At 36.0% G+C, this 14,182-nt stretch overlaps 1 protein-coding gene across 1 annotated transcript; it reads left to right on the top strand.

Moving 5' to 3' along the window:
- Nucleotides 1-8,487: 8,487 nt before the first annotated feature.
- LOC149180110 (GDSL esterase/lipase At1g71691-like) lies at nucleotides 8,488-12,819 on the top strand. Its single transcript, XM_089413771.1, has 5 exons — nucleotides 8,488-8,767; nucleotides 8,858-8,985; nucleotides 11,749-11,988; nucleotides 12,140-12,392; nucleotides 12,623-12,819. Exons 1-5 carry the CDS (start codon nucleotides 8,488-8,490, stop codon nucleotides 12,817-12,819), a joined length of 1,098 nt encoding a protein of 365 aa, XP_089269897.1.
- Nucleotides 12,820-14,182: the final 1,363 nt, after the last annotated feature.

Raw genomic sequence — 14,182 nt, 5'->3', positions numbered from 1 at the left:
AGGATGTCTCGCAGAACTAATAGTTATAATAAATTGAGCCTCTGTTTTAGGAACTGGTTGTTAATACGAACCAATATATATGTAATTTTGAGGCTATATTAAGGGGATTTTGATGGCGTGCTATTATTGCATATTTTCTCGAGGGAAGTGAGGATTTTCTCTATGTATTGGTCGATCCCGGAGGCGTGGTGACCTCTAAAAATCCTTTCTATGCATCTGAACTGTATTTGCATGTTAACTGGTATTTATGCCTGTATTGGTTTTGGTTCTTTTCTTCTGAGTCTTATTAATGGTGATTCATCCTTATTTTCCTATTAATATTTGATTTAAGCCTGTTGGCATGGTTTTCCCTTATTTCGGCACACCTTGTTTCCCTTATAAGCATTGTTGAGTTCTGCAAGCGGAAACTATGTGTTACATTAGAAAATCGAGAAAAGACTTAGCCGGAATGAAGTTCCAGACTTGAAATATTATTATATCTAGCCTATACCCATATCAGGTCCAAGAGCGTTATCACATTGCAGAACCACAGTGGAGCGGGGAGGACCTTTAGAATCGCTGAAGTTCAAAGCTCTGATAGCTCAGATCCAAAATACTATAGAGAAGGGTGGATAAGTTGTCGGGTCTGCGAGGCTTATCACATCGCAAGACCGGAGTGAGAGGAGCCTAGTATTGGAGTATTGGAAGCACCGATAGTGATTGTTGAGAGCTCATGTGTTATCGCATCGAGGAAGGGCTATCGAAAGGGTCGATAGTTAAAGCACCGACAGTGTATATGCGTATAGCACATCCCTTAGAAAAATTACGCCAATAGTGCATCTCTGTGTATTAATGATTTCCCTTGAAGAAACCCGCTGATAGTGTATTTCATGCACAATTATGCTAATTACACCCAAAAATCATGTCCATAGTGTATTTTGTAATTCTTATGAAATTACGGTCTCGATAGTGGAAAAGAAGCTTTATTGTGAAATTTGTTTCCCACTAACAAGGATTGGGGTGATTTAGCAAGAAAGCGTGGTGGTTTTAGGGGAAAAGGGAAACTTATGAACAGTGTGTCTAGAAATAGATGAATGATACTCTAGTGAGAGAAAAAGAAGGGTTACAGCCAGATGTAGAGGAAATTATATCAGGATTTGGGTGTTTCCCTATATTTCCTGCACCCAGGCCACCAACCACCCTCCAAAATTTTTCCTTAGCTTCGTTTTGGAGCCTCCCTACCAACCTTTCACAGCAGCATGTATTACTTTGTCAGTGCACAAGCTTCAATGATTTTTCTTGCAAAATGACAACCTGTCCATGAGAGCTTGTTGCATCCCCATCATAGGTTATTTCTTCGGACTTGGTCTAGCTACGAGCTTAGCAACTCCCTCAAGAAATTTCACAATTCTGGAGGGGAACCAACCTTCCCTCCAGAAATTGTGCAATTTTTTCTGGTAGCCTGTTGGGCTCCAGAATTGCGTAAATTTTACTATCATTGTTCACTGGAAAAATTGCACAATTCCTCCCAGTAGGGCTGCTCAGCCCAGAAATTGCGCAATTCTGGGTAGCAGTCAGCTATTCTGCTAAGAAATTGCACAATCCCTCTAGGCAACCAGCCCAGCTCCCTTCCAGAAATGCACATTTTTCCCCTTAGCTGAGTAGACTGTTGCATATGCAGTTAGGTTAACTGTTTCCCTTTGGGACCGAGCAAAACTGATTTGCATGCATGGACTGTTTCTCCCAAGGAAGCATGCAAAGGCATCCCTTGATTCATGGATCTATTTTTAGCAACTGGAGGTTACATGCAAGGATCATTTCAGAAACCTCTCGCCAAGTGTCGCTTTTACTAGATTTGTGGCATGTGCGTCACAACCTCGATTTTATCGAAACTCATCAATCGAACACTGCAGAGCTCATTCCTCACATCGGCCTTACAGTTCTGACATCCCACATTTCATCTAGGAGTCGTTGGCACATAAAACTCAACTGTTTTGGGGTAAGCTTGCCTTTCATGTCTTGTGTTGCGTTTCTGTCACTTTTTGTGTTTCGCTTTGTGTGAGTGTTGTCTGGTTGATTTTAGTGAGAGCTTGTTGTCGTTTTGATGTATGTTAGCTTGTAGAAGCACCGTTTTAGTTTTTTTTCGCATCTCACTACTGTCGCATGCATGACACTGTTTTGCACGGACAGTCGTCGTTGCGGCGACTCGCTTCACACACATGCATGATTTCCTGTTTTCTGAATCCTCCACTTGTTGTTTTCACAAATGATCATTCACTCTTGTTTGCACTCATCTCACCATGCATTCAGACTTCTCATGTTTTCAATCGCCCGTCAGTCGGATTGAGTGGCCTTGACCCAGACTGTGCCTTGCCTGGATAGCACTGCGCATTTCCGGAAGTGAAGGTTCTCCCTTCCCTCTAGAAATTGCACAAGCCTGGTTAAGCACTGACCTCCAAAATTGTATTGCACAATTCTTGGAGGCAGTGTCTTGCTAGCCCCAGAAACTGCGCAATGCAGTTTGCTGGTTGCATGTCACTACTGACTGAAATTGCGCATTGCACAGTTTCAGTCCTCAGCAGGCTAGGCTGGACTGTGCATTGCATAGTTCCAGTAGTCAATCAGCCTCCTGACAGCTCGGACTATGCCTTGCACAGTTTTGGCAATTAGTCTTTCGACCTCCCGGCGGAAATTGCGCAACCTTCATGATCAGTCACACCGGTATGTTGCAAGTTAGTTCTCAAGTTCATTTTGGTTTTCGACTAACAGATTGCTTGCTAAGCGTTGCCATGTCTCCAGGTATCACAGGTGTTCACCTACCTCTCAGTAGCACAGGTACAATGGTTTCCAAGAGAGCAGAGTCAGCGACACCATTCAGAGAACACTTGGGGATGCAATTGATCAAGTGTCTATGAACTTGCCTACCCACAAAGACATAAAGTTGTTTGTAGACAAGGACATCAAGATACGATGGCAGCAACATCACAACAAGCAACACCATCAACAACAACTGAAGGTAGCATGCTGGATGCAACGAACACAAGAGGAAGGTTGTTGACAGCACAAAGGCGAAACAAAGTTTCAAGCTCAAGCATATCCACTTGTGATGAAATCAACTTTGGAGACTTAGGCTATGAGGTGATGATGTGACATGAAGATCGCGTAAAGGAAGAGAATGAAACATAGAAGGAGTTGCATGTGCTAAAGCAACAACTCAAGGAAGAACAAGAGCTGCATAGACGACATAATGAGTTGCAGTAGGAACATGTATAATAGGGGGCGCAACATGCACTCACAGATGAAACTGCGCCTGTACAAGTTGTAGATCCATCCTAACAGCTGGCACGGAGTAGACAAGGTGAGAAATTTTGTTGATCACATACAAGGGAATACAACAACATGCATGTCATTGTGTGCACACATGCTATCCCACCCATTCAGTGCACTCAACGAGGCGAAGACAAGAAGCAAGTTTGACTGGAGTTGAACATGTACTTCGACAAGTTGATGTGCATGGCCACCCGCACATGCTTGGAGAGCAACATAGACACTATGCATCAACATGTTATTGATCCTGTCGCACCAGGACGACCAAGCACATGTTGTCAGACGAGTTGGACAGAGGAGCCATATCAGTGCACCCGGATGCAACAAAGGCAAGAGTTTTCTTTAGTAAGATGTCACCATTAAGTGTACGAACACCATCACGGACAACCAATCTTGGCACCAGCTCACCACCTGCGACCATCACAAGCATTTTAAAGAGTTGGTCTCACCACAACGGTCCGAGTGTCAATGATGTCTTTCATGGCTTGCTCAAGCCATTTTGTCTCCTATGGGCACATGTGCATTGCAATGTAACGTCTTTTCAAGTGGAAGTTCAAGTGTCGGTAGTTGAATATAACAGTCATAGAGTAGTTTAAGAGTCATGAGGATATATGAACGGTCTCAAAGGGGAATGTCAAAGGTCACCTCACCCTTTGTTACAAATAGTACCTCATAACTCATCGTAAGGGCTTTTGGTCAGCCAAGCTTCAATAAGAGTATCTTAGAGAAAGCTTGGACAATATTGTAATGCGCCTTGGCTTCTCCACTGCGCAGAGCTAGTATATCTCTTTGGAGGAGAAGGCGGTTGTGGCTGTAACATTACTATTGGAACTAGTGGTTGGACATGGATGTAATTTATGACTGGAACTTACACTTCTTAATACAACATAGCCAACATGTTTTCATGCATATGTTGTTATTGTAGTTGGACTATTCTGGTTGCTGTAGCAATGTATGTTATTTAACTTATTCATTTATATATGAATTATTTTGTATGCAATTGTATAAATCTTGTTGTAGATGTGTTGTTGGTTTAAACATCACTTTGGATTGCTTGCTATCTTGCTTCCCAACTGGTGATGCATCTTTGCTTGTGTGTTCCCTTCCAAGTCGAGTACTATTATAGGTTTCCAAGGGGCGAACTCACCTCACTCTCCGTGTGTTAGAACCTCTCATGCACCTTCCTTGAATTACTGCAGTTGTCACACCCTTGCTACCAATAGGGACATCTTACTTTCCTCTGTGTGAAACCGCGGTCAAGGCATTGTCGTACGACCCACTACTGGGACTCCTACACCAAACGATTTGAGGTCTAATTGGGACTTCTTACTGGGGAGATCCCCTGACATGTTGGCGAGTCCAACACCATCAACATGTAGTTTTTAGGTCCTGAACTTCTGGATTGTTTTGAGGCTCTAAAAGACATTTTTGGGGAAACAAACAAGCACAAGTCTTCTATCCATGTTAACAGTTAAAAGTTGTTCTCCTCATATAGACCTTCCTAATCGGATATCGTGTGTGCCAAATGAAGATCATATGCCAAAGTTACGACCCTAGGAAGTTGACGTTGCAACTTACCCCATCGGGGCCCATAAGCCTTTAGTGCTTCATCTCCTAGGGTTAGGTTTTTGGATTTTTAGGGTTTCTCATTGTTTCTTCATAATAAAAATTCCTTTGATCCTCATTGTAACACAGTTCATGAAAATGAGTAGTTGTCACATGTCTTCTTAGAGATAAGCTACCACCTCTCGAGCTAGTTTTCTTTCATTATGAATGTAAACAATTTCAATATTTGTTATTTATTATTTGAAGTTCAATTTCACTATATCTTTTGTTCATATTTTAAATCTATATTTCATTTTGTTCCTTCATAAATCTAGATTAGAAAAATAATTTCCAAGTTTAGACATAGTGGAGTTGCACTTCATCAAATGCTCAATTGAAATTATAATGTCAAAAGAAGGATTAATGAAGGTAGAAGAGTCTATTTTGGTCTTAATAATAGTGGTAAAAGAAAAAGAATTGGAAAACAAAGAAAGTTCTTTTTGATAAGCTTCTTAATTAAGAAATGCTATATAAATACAAGTTTGAAGATATAACATTTGTGGAGAAAATTGAAAAAAAATGAGCAAATCTTTTTTTTTTTTAATTTATAATCTTAACCTTAAACACAATATGCCTTAATCAATCAATCCCTTGGAAGTTAGGCTTCCATCCATATAAAGTAAAAACTTAAATACAATATGCCTTAATCAATCAATCCCCTAAAAGTAATATGTTTAAAGTAATAAAAACATAAATGTATAAGAAAAAACTATTCAACATAAACATTGATAGGCTTGCTAACATTATTTAAATACCATAAAAATCATTGAAAACTTAAAATAAAATGAACTAAATATAAATTTTTAAATTCAAACATTAAAATAATTATAAATAATAATGAGCTTCATATTAAACTATATATAAACTAAATATATTATAAAATAAAAAATATGTATTTTTTAAGATATTTAAAAAATAAAAATATAAACATTTTTTTCTAAACATTTTGCTCGGGAGGTAAGCCGTAAAAAAAATCTTAATTTATATATATATATATAATTAATTAAGTTCCGATAACTAAAACTAATATCGTGTCTATATATATATATCCATATCCGTACGTTAGTTACTGTAAATCTATTTCATCTTAAATTTAAAAATAAATAATTATATTAAAATTTCATTATGTGGAAAATAAAGTGTTATATTTTTACTTGAATTTTTATTATAAATCTTATGTATGTGTTCAAAATTTAATAAAAAATAACCTTTTTCATTATTATAATTTAATATAGTAAAAGATTGTGATTATATTAAATTAAATTATTGGTAAATATCAACTCATAATAAATATCAAAACATCTATTTTATAATATATCTTATGTTTTTTTTTTTCCTCGGTAAAAGCTAATTCTATTAAAAACGTAAAAATATGTACATAGAGGTTACAAATCCAGAGGAGGCCTCAGCCAATCCTCAGCTGTAAAAGCATGGATTTTGCAATAGATCCTTTCAGTCAAAAATACATAGAGGTCCTGCAGACAGGATGTAGCATGCTTATGGATTTCTAGACCTACATTAACAACCCGAAGCAAAAAATCTCCGATATTGACAAAATTAAAAGACAGAGTGAACCAGATATCAACTTTTGACTTCCTATCCAGAGCTGTAAGAGCAAAAAGACAAAAAATAAGAGCAGGATGGCCACCCGGCCAGAAATTACTGAGCTGAACCAGCATGATTCGGGGACGGTGGCGCTTCCTCCCTTTCCGGACTGGGGGATGGAACCCAGGTGACATAGCCTTCTTCATCCAGGACTGGCTCACCGTTGGGATGGGTGACCAGGTGCAGGAATCCAGAGTGTCTGCGAGAGGGACCACAAGGAGGAGCATTAACCTGAGCTGGAGTTGAGTTCGGACTCTGATGCTGAGCGCCTTCCTGAACTGGATTCATATGCCGAGTTTGTTCAGGAGCATCATGCTGACGGTCAGGAACATCGTGCTGACGGTCCGTGCGGTAAACCCGCCCGGATAAATCCCCAAGCAGTATGCCTTCATCATGAGAAGGTTCATTCTCAGAGGGAGCAGAGCTGGAGGGACTGCCTTCTACTTCAGCAACCGAAATAGTGAAATTGACAGTAATAATAGGCTTGTTGACCTCACTCTGAAAAGAAAAGCTAGAAGCCTGAAACGAGCTATTCGGACGAGCCCTCTCAGATTCAGGCGACAGAGGAGGTGGCGGAATTGAAGAAATAGGATTGACAACCGGGGGTGCAGGATGAGCACGACCCCCCCTGTTACCATAGTTGCTACCTCGCCGAGGAACGCCACGCCTTCGCATTTTGCAAGCGGGCGCAGAAAACGACTGTAGGCAAATGAGGTGCCAATGAACCAGAACAGAGGGAGCTCTGTGAACCTTCCGACGTCTCCCGCTCCAAACACAAATGACTATGCTCCAAGGCAGACCCGGCATGGTATTAAAGATCGCTGGACCATAAATGCTGTGACTCGGTTGCAGTACCCAGAGCCCATGCGCCATCCTGGTTGCCATGCTTGGGTTTAACTCTAACAAATTTCGAGAGAGCGCCATACTAAATGCTACCACCTTGAGCCTATAAAACATAACTGCCTCCTGTATCAAGCAGTACGCCCTGCTGCCAGCGATGAAGCCAGCTGTCGGTTCAGTGCGGCAGGTCATTGTAACCTGGAGGAAGCACCCGTATCCGGGTATAATATATCTTATGTTATTATGATTAAAAAAATCACAAAAATTAATTAAATTATAATTTTATTTTAAATTATTATTAATTATAAAATTAAAATTTTTGAAATTCTATTTCAAAATAGACACACTCATTATAATTAAATTACTTGTATATTAATATACAAAATAAAAACATCATAATTAAATTACTTATATTTTATGAATAAAAACTTTTGTTAATTAAATTACTTATATTTTATAAATAAAAATTTGTATTTTTTTCTATTTTCTTTTTAATATATAACTCACTTACCACCCTATAATATATTTGTCTTTCTTATTTGCATCTATATCTTAAACCTATAAATATCTATTTAACTATCTATCTAATTTATATGATTAAATTAATTTTAATATTTTCAGCATTAATAAAACCAAAACATTAAAACCTTTTAAGACTAAAATTCACTCCGGTAAGAGCTAAACAAACAAATTCATAATGGGGAAGGATAAGATATCATCAAATATGAATGGACATCTACCCGGTTGACGCTACAAAGTCATGGTTTTGCCCTGAAAGAGAGCCGGCTACTAAGCCTTAGAAATCATCACGCCCTAACGATTTTCTATATCAAAAGAATTCATGCGCCTGTCATGCTGCAGAAAGTCTTTATAAACTTCAGTTGCCAACCACCCTACATGATTTTCTTATTTATCCGATTAGAATCCCAGTCCTAGGCATTAAAATTAGTTGTAAGATTTTCCTTAGAGCGGTTTACTGTAACAATTTGGTATTAGCTACGTCCACAGACCTCCATCTGCTATTCCTAAAAATCAAAGCAGATAACTGTTTTAGAGAATAGAGCTAGTAAACACATCTACACGTTATTCGGAAGAATCAAGATAGATAACTTCGTTAGTTCTTTGCAAGATATGGGAAGGATTTGGTTTACGTATCCATCGTGCCTTGTCCTCGTGACTGTGATCTTGGCCATCTGCAGCCATGTCAGGTGCAGGAGGGCAGCACATAATCACTCTGAATTTCCAGCGTTTTTCATCTTTGGGGACTCCATTGTAGATGTGGGCAACAACAATTACATATTTTCTTTGGCCAAGGCCAACTTCTATCCATATGGAATCGATTTCAATCCTGGCGGGCCCTTCAATCCCACGGGTAGATTCTGCAATGGCAGGACCGTCGTGGATTTCATTGGTAATATTTTTACAACCCTAGCTGAGCCATGCATATTAATCTCAAATACCTGCATTCATGCCTCATTCATGTTTTTTCTTTTTTCTGCAGGAGAGTATTTCAATTTGCCTCTGATACCAGCATACCTGGACCCCAATGCAACGGGAAACAGAATCCTCAATGGAGTTAACTATGCATCTGCTGCTGCCGGCATACTTCCTGGAACTGGTTTGGATTTTGTAAGTACTATCTCTCTGCAATATAATAATTTGATGCTCTCTCAAGCAAATTGGTTTAAGTGGAACAGTTTTCTTTGTGTTTTGATTTCACTGGAAAAGATGGCGGGTGGTGTTGAGCTGAACTGGATTATAATTATAGAATATTTTGGAATTTGATGAAAATAATAAAATAAAACATGTTATATTCTAGGAATATTTTTTTTTTTTTTATAATTTTAAAATGTTTTGAAATGTGTAAATTAAAATATATGTTTTTAATGAAATTTAACAGAAAAATTTTAAATCTTGTTAAAGAACTAATTTGTCAAAAGTTGTTAACGATTTAACATCATGATTAAATTTTTCATTACATCAAAATTTGCAACACTAATAAACTTTTAAACCAATAACATTATTAGATTGCAGTTCTTTTAAACCAATAACCTTATTAGATTTCAGTTTTCTGTGGCATTCATCGGTAGAAGAAGAATTTTGATTATCCACAATGGTTTTCATAATTTGTGTGACTTATCCTAGAATGGATCCACTTTGAGATTCGAAACATGGACAAACTGTGAAAATTGCTGTGGATAATCCAAATTCTTCTTCTACCAATAACATTATCTATTTTGAGTTAGCTATTAATCTCATATATCAAGTGCCCTGTAATTCATAGATATTAGCATAGATGACAGAAGCCTCAATTCAACAATTTTGTTTTCTATATATAAATATAAGAAGTTGATATCTACATAAATGAGTTAATATAGATTTTCAAATAGTTTATTTAAATCTCTTTTTGAGATTTAAACATCTTGCTCACACATTTTTTTTTATTATTTCTAATTACTTTAGATCATATTTATTTATTTATTATAGCTTACCTTATTTTTTATTTAGCTTATAAATTTTTATTTTAAAGAGATGTATCCCATAATAAATATATTTACACATTCCTTGTACTAGGTTTTAGAATGAGACTTTAGATTAATGAACTTCTAAACTTAATAATCATTTCATTCCAAAAATACTATAATGCAATGCAACCCCCAAAAGAAGATGATGTAATGATGAGTCCAACACCCAATCTACTAACACATAGCCAGCGCAAAAAGGCAGAAGCTAATGGAGAGCTGCTATTTACGTCCAACGTTATCTCTACCTGCTCTATATATACTATTGTTTTAAACTATAAAACATCCTTGCTATAACTACTTAATTCTTCCAGCTCTGTAAACTATTCAAGTCTAGGCTTAAGCGTTAGTTAAGGTTCACTTTCCCTTGCCTTTTTTTTTTCGCCCTTCCGAGTATTCTTCCATCATATTTTTGATGGCAATTCTGAAACTGCAATTCCACAAACTAAAAGTTGCAATTTCGTGCAATCAAGGTTTTGCATTCTTAGAGGTTTTGTGGCTCTGCTCATCAAAATTGCGATTCCAACAATCTATCATTCAGAATTTGCAAATTTATGATGGGCATGAAAGCAGGGCGTTTTAGTTGCCCGGTAGAAGGGGCATTCAAATATGTTTTATTATGTGTTAATTTTATTTAAAATTTTGATGAGTAAATTTAAACAATGGACTTTATTCTGTTAAATTTCAAAACATTTTTGAAATTTCAAATTATTTTATTAGGTGATTCTTCTTTACTTGAACATCTCTCTGTATTATATGCACCTCATCATCAACTTTGCTCTTCTTGATTCATATATTCCATATCCTTATAAAACTTAAGCTGAATTCATAGGTTGTGTGCTTTTTGATTCATATATTCCCAAGCTGAATTCATAGGTTGTGTTTTTTTATTGTTTCTCACCAAAGCTTCCCTCTTGTATGAAGTCTGGAATTGTTGTTGCTGATAATGGGTAAGGTAAATTTACTTATTCAATTGCGTATTTTTTAGTGCATTTTTTTCTTGATTAACCTGATTTGATTCATATATTCCATATCCTTATAAAACTTAATCTGAATTCATAGGTTGTGTGCTTTTTATTCATATATTCCCAAGTTGAATTCATAGGTTGTGTTTTTTTTTTTGTTTCTTACCAAAGCTTCCCTCTTGTATCAAGTCTCGAATTGTTGTTGCTGATAATGGGTAAGGCAAATTTACTTATTCAATTGCTTATTTTCTAGTGCATTTTTTTTCTTGATTAACCTGATTTTCAATTGCTTATTTTCTAGTGCATTTTTTTCTTGATTAACATGATGGTGGGAGATTGGAAATTTTTTGGGAAATTGAATTCTCCAAAATAGTTTCTATTCTCAACCCTATAAAGTTTGAACTTATAACCTAATGAGAACTACACCCATGCAAGCCAACTTATAACCTAATGAGAACTACACGCCATGCAACCCAACTGATCTATCCATGTAAGCCAACTGATCTATCCTTATAAATTATGTTTAAAATATCTTTCTAAATGACAGCTTTTCTAATAATAAAGTATCTGCCAATATCCATTTCAATCCATGCCTTCCAATTAATATATTACCTATTTTTAGTTTTTCTTTCGTAATATGAGTGAGACTTGATTTTCAATTTTAGAATATTTTGGAAAACTGACTAATATGAACAACTTCAAACGCAGTTAGGCCTTTTACTCACATTCCATTTCCCTAATAAACAATTAACCTAAAAGAATTGCCCCCTTATTCTTCATATACATGATAATAACCAAATAACCAAATAGTTTACAATGTTCACGGCCCTAGTTGTTGGATGTGAGTGTGATATTTAAATTTTGAACATGCATAGATGAACATTGATTTTTTTGGAATGGCGCAGATTGGTCGCAGGGACTTTGCAGGACAGTTAACATGGTTTGAAAGCACCACAACCCAACTGGGAGTGCTCATAGGAGAAGCTAATGCAACAAATCTCATCAAGAACGCCATTTACGTAGTCATCATTGGATCCAATGATTATATAAACAATTACCTATTACTTACTCCTCCCAACCTCATCAATACTTCGTCATCGGCTTTCCAACAGAGGTTGCTACAAGCTTTTCAGGATCGACTCGCTGTGAGTTTTCCACAATGCACAGGAATTTGGGATTCAGAAACACTGTACAAAACCTGTGATGCCGATATTCTCTTAGATTAGCTTATAAATTAATGGCTGACTGAGTATATATTGCATGTTTCATAACGTTGGCGTTCTAATCTCAATGCAGATGTTATACAGTTTGGGAGCTCGAAATATTATAGTGTCAGGTCTAGGCCCTTTAGGTTGTATCCCGATACAGCTTGCACTGAGGAGCACAGATGGGAATTGCTCAGAGGATGTGAACAACTTGGCACTAAACTTCAACATTGGCTTGCAGCAGATCCTGCATCAACTTAATGCAAATAATTCTGATGCCCAATTCAGATACGCTAATGTTTATGATTATTTAACTTCATATATTAAATCTCCATGGCTTCATGGTAAGCTTGATTTCTCTTTCTTTTCATAACATGGAAACCCATGTTTTAGGAATTTATGTCGATGATAGATTTTAAGAATATTTGAGAATCTGATTATCAATAAATTTAACTTCCTTCAAGTTCCGTAATATTTCCCAAATATACCATTAGATTCAATGATATTCCCAAAATATACCATCGACATAGAGATATATAAAGTGGATATGAAGTATTAATTTGACTGTATGCAGGATTCCAGGTAGCAAATGAGTCTTGCTGCGGCTCGGGATCTTATAGAGCGCAGGGCTGGTGCCGAAGTTCAACTCCCTTCTGTTCAAACAGAACAGTTTATGTATTTTGGGATCGATTTCACCCCACACAGGCAGTCAACCAGAAACTAGCTCAAGCTATCATCAAGGATTTCAACATCTCAAGCTATAATCACTGATTTTTTAACCTTAATCACCTCTCAAACATTCTGAAGAGTCTTGATACTGTTAATTCATTGATAAAAACTCCAACTTACTTTGCTACCAGTTCAATTTTCGGTCAATATTCTGTTCACGTACTGTTCATTGTTTATATAAACTAATATGCTCTACCAGATGGTTCCTTTTCTGGAACATATTTTGGTTTTTGGTTTTAGATAAATATTTGATCTCAGATTTTAGGCCTGAGTTTTATTCAGAATTTTAATTAAAATTTAGATTTGAGATTTATTCATAATTACCAGAGCTTTTGAGCTCAACTTCAAGTTGGAAGATATGTTGTGGATATTTTAATGGATACAAGATCACTGGCCTCCAAAAGGTTAGTATGTGCTTTAGATGGAGCTGGTTCCTGTGAAAAATTTAAATTTAGTTTTTAATCATTAATTCATTGAATTGTCCGATCATTTTTTTTTCTTTCATCTCACTCTACACTCTACAGTACTTTTTCCACTTTTTACATTAATATTAGTTTAATATATATTAACTATGTTGAGGAATTTATTTTTTTCATATTATAAAAATTTGAAAAAGGAGGTTTTTTTTGTTTGTAACTTTTCAAAAAAATATAATTTTAAATTAATAAAATTTAAATAATAAATATTAAGATTTAGTCGTTAATTTTTTTTTTAAATCTTATTATATTTATATATTTAAAACAATAATTTCATTAATTTAAAATTATATTTTAGATGAATTTAGTTTTAAATATTTTTTATTATAAAATTTTAATTAGTTTATGAGCCGTATAATAGAGGGTGACATGGTGTTTTGTAATTAGTTTATGAGGCGTATAATAGAGGGTGACATGGTGTTTTGTAATTAGTTTATGACGCGTATAATAGAGGGTGACATGGTGTTATGTTAAGGCACTTAAGGCACTTTCTAGTGTAAAGGTCACCAGTGCGAAATTTCCTGGGAAAAATCCAACCAAGTTAAGGGCTAGTGTGGTTTAAGCTAGGTGCCATCCCTACGTGATTTTGATGTATTAAATGTCTTTAGGTCATGGTTGATGAAGCCACATGTTAGTTGTGTAGTCGTCTCAGCACTCACATAAACTACAAACACAAAAAATAAAAATAAAAATTAATTTTAATTTTAATATTAAAGAAAATATTTTATCCTTTCTTCTTTGTAAAAATAAATCTTTCATCATTAAAATATAATTAAAGAAAAAATTTCACCGTTAAAAATATAATTATAATTAAGTATTTAATGTATAAGAGTCAAATCTACATATGGGATGTTTTGCACACAAGAGGGTGGGGGACAAGCTTCCGCTATTCCACCTGGCCATTCATTTGGGTACCGTGGAAGCACAAC

Source organism: Pinus tabuliformis, chromosome 3_2 (assembly GCF_031772625.1).
Source record: "Pinus tabuliformis cultivar Carrire ecotype Pingquan chromosome 3_2, CPIR1, whole genome shotgun sequence".
NCBI classification, from domain to species: domain Eukaryota; kingdom Viridiplantae; phylum Streptophyta; class Pinopsida; order Pinales; family Pinaceae; genus Pinus; species Pinus tabuliformis.
This window is presented reverse-complemented; position numbering and strand designations above follow the sequence as displayed.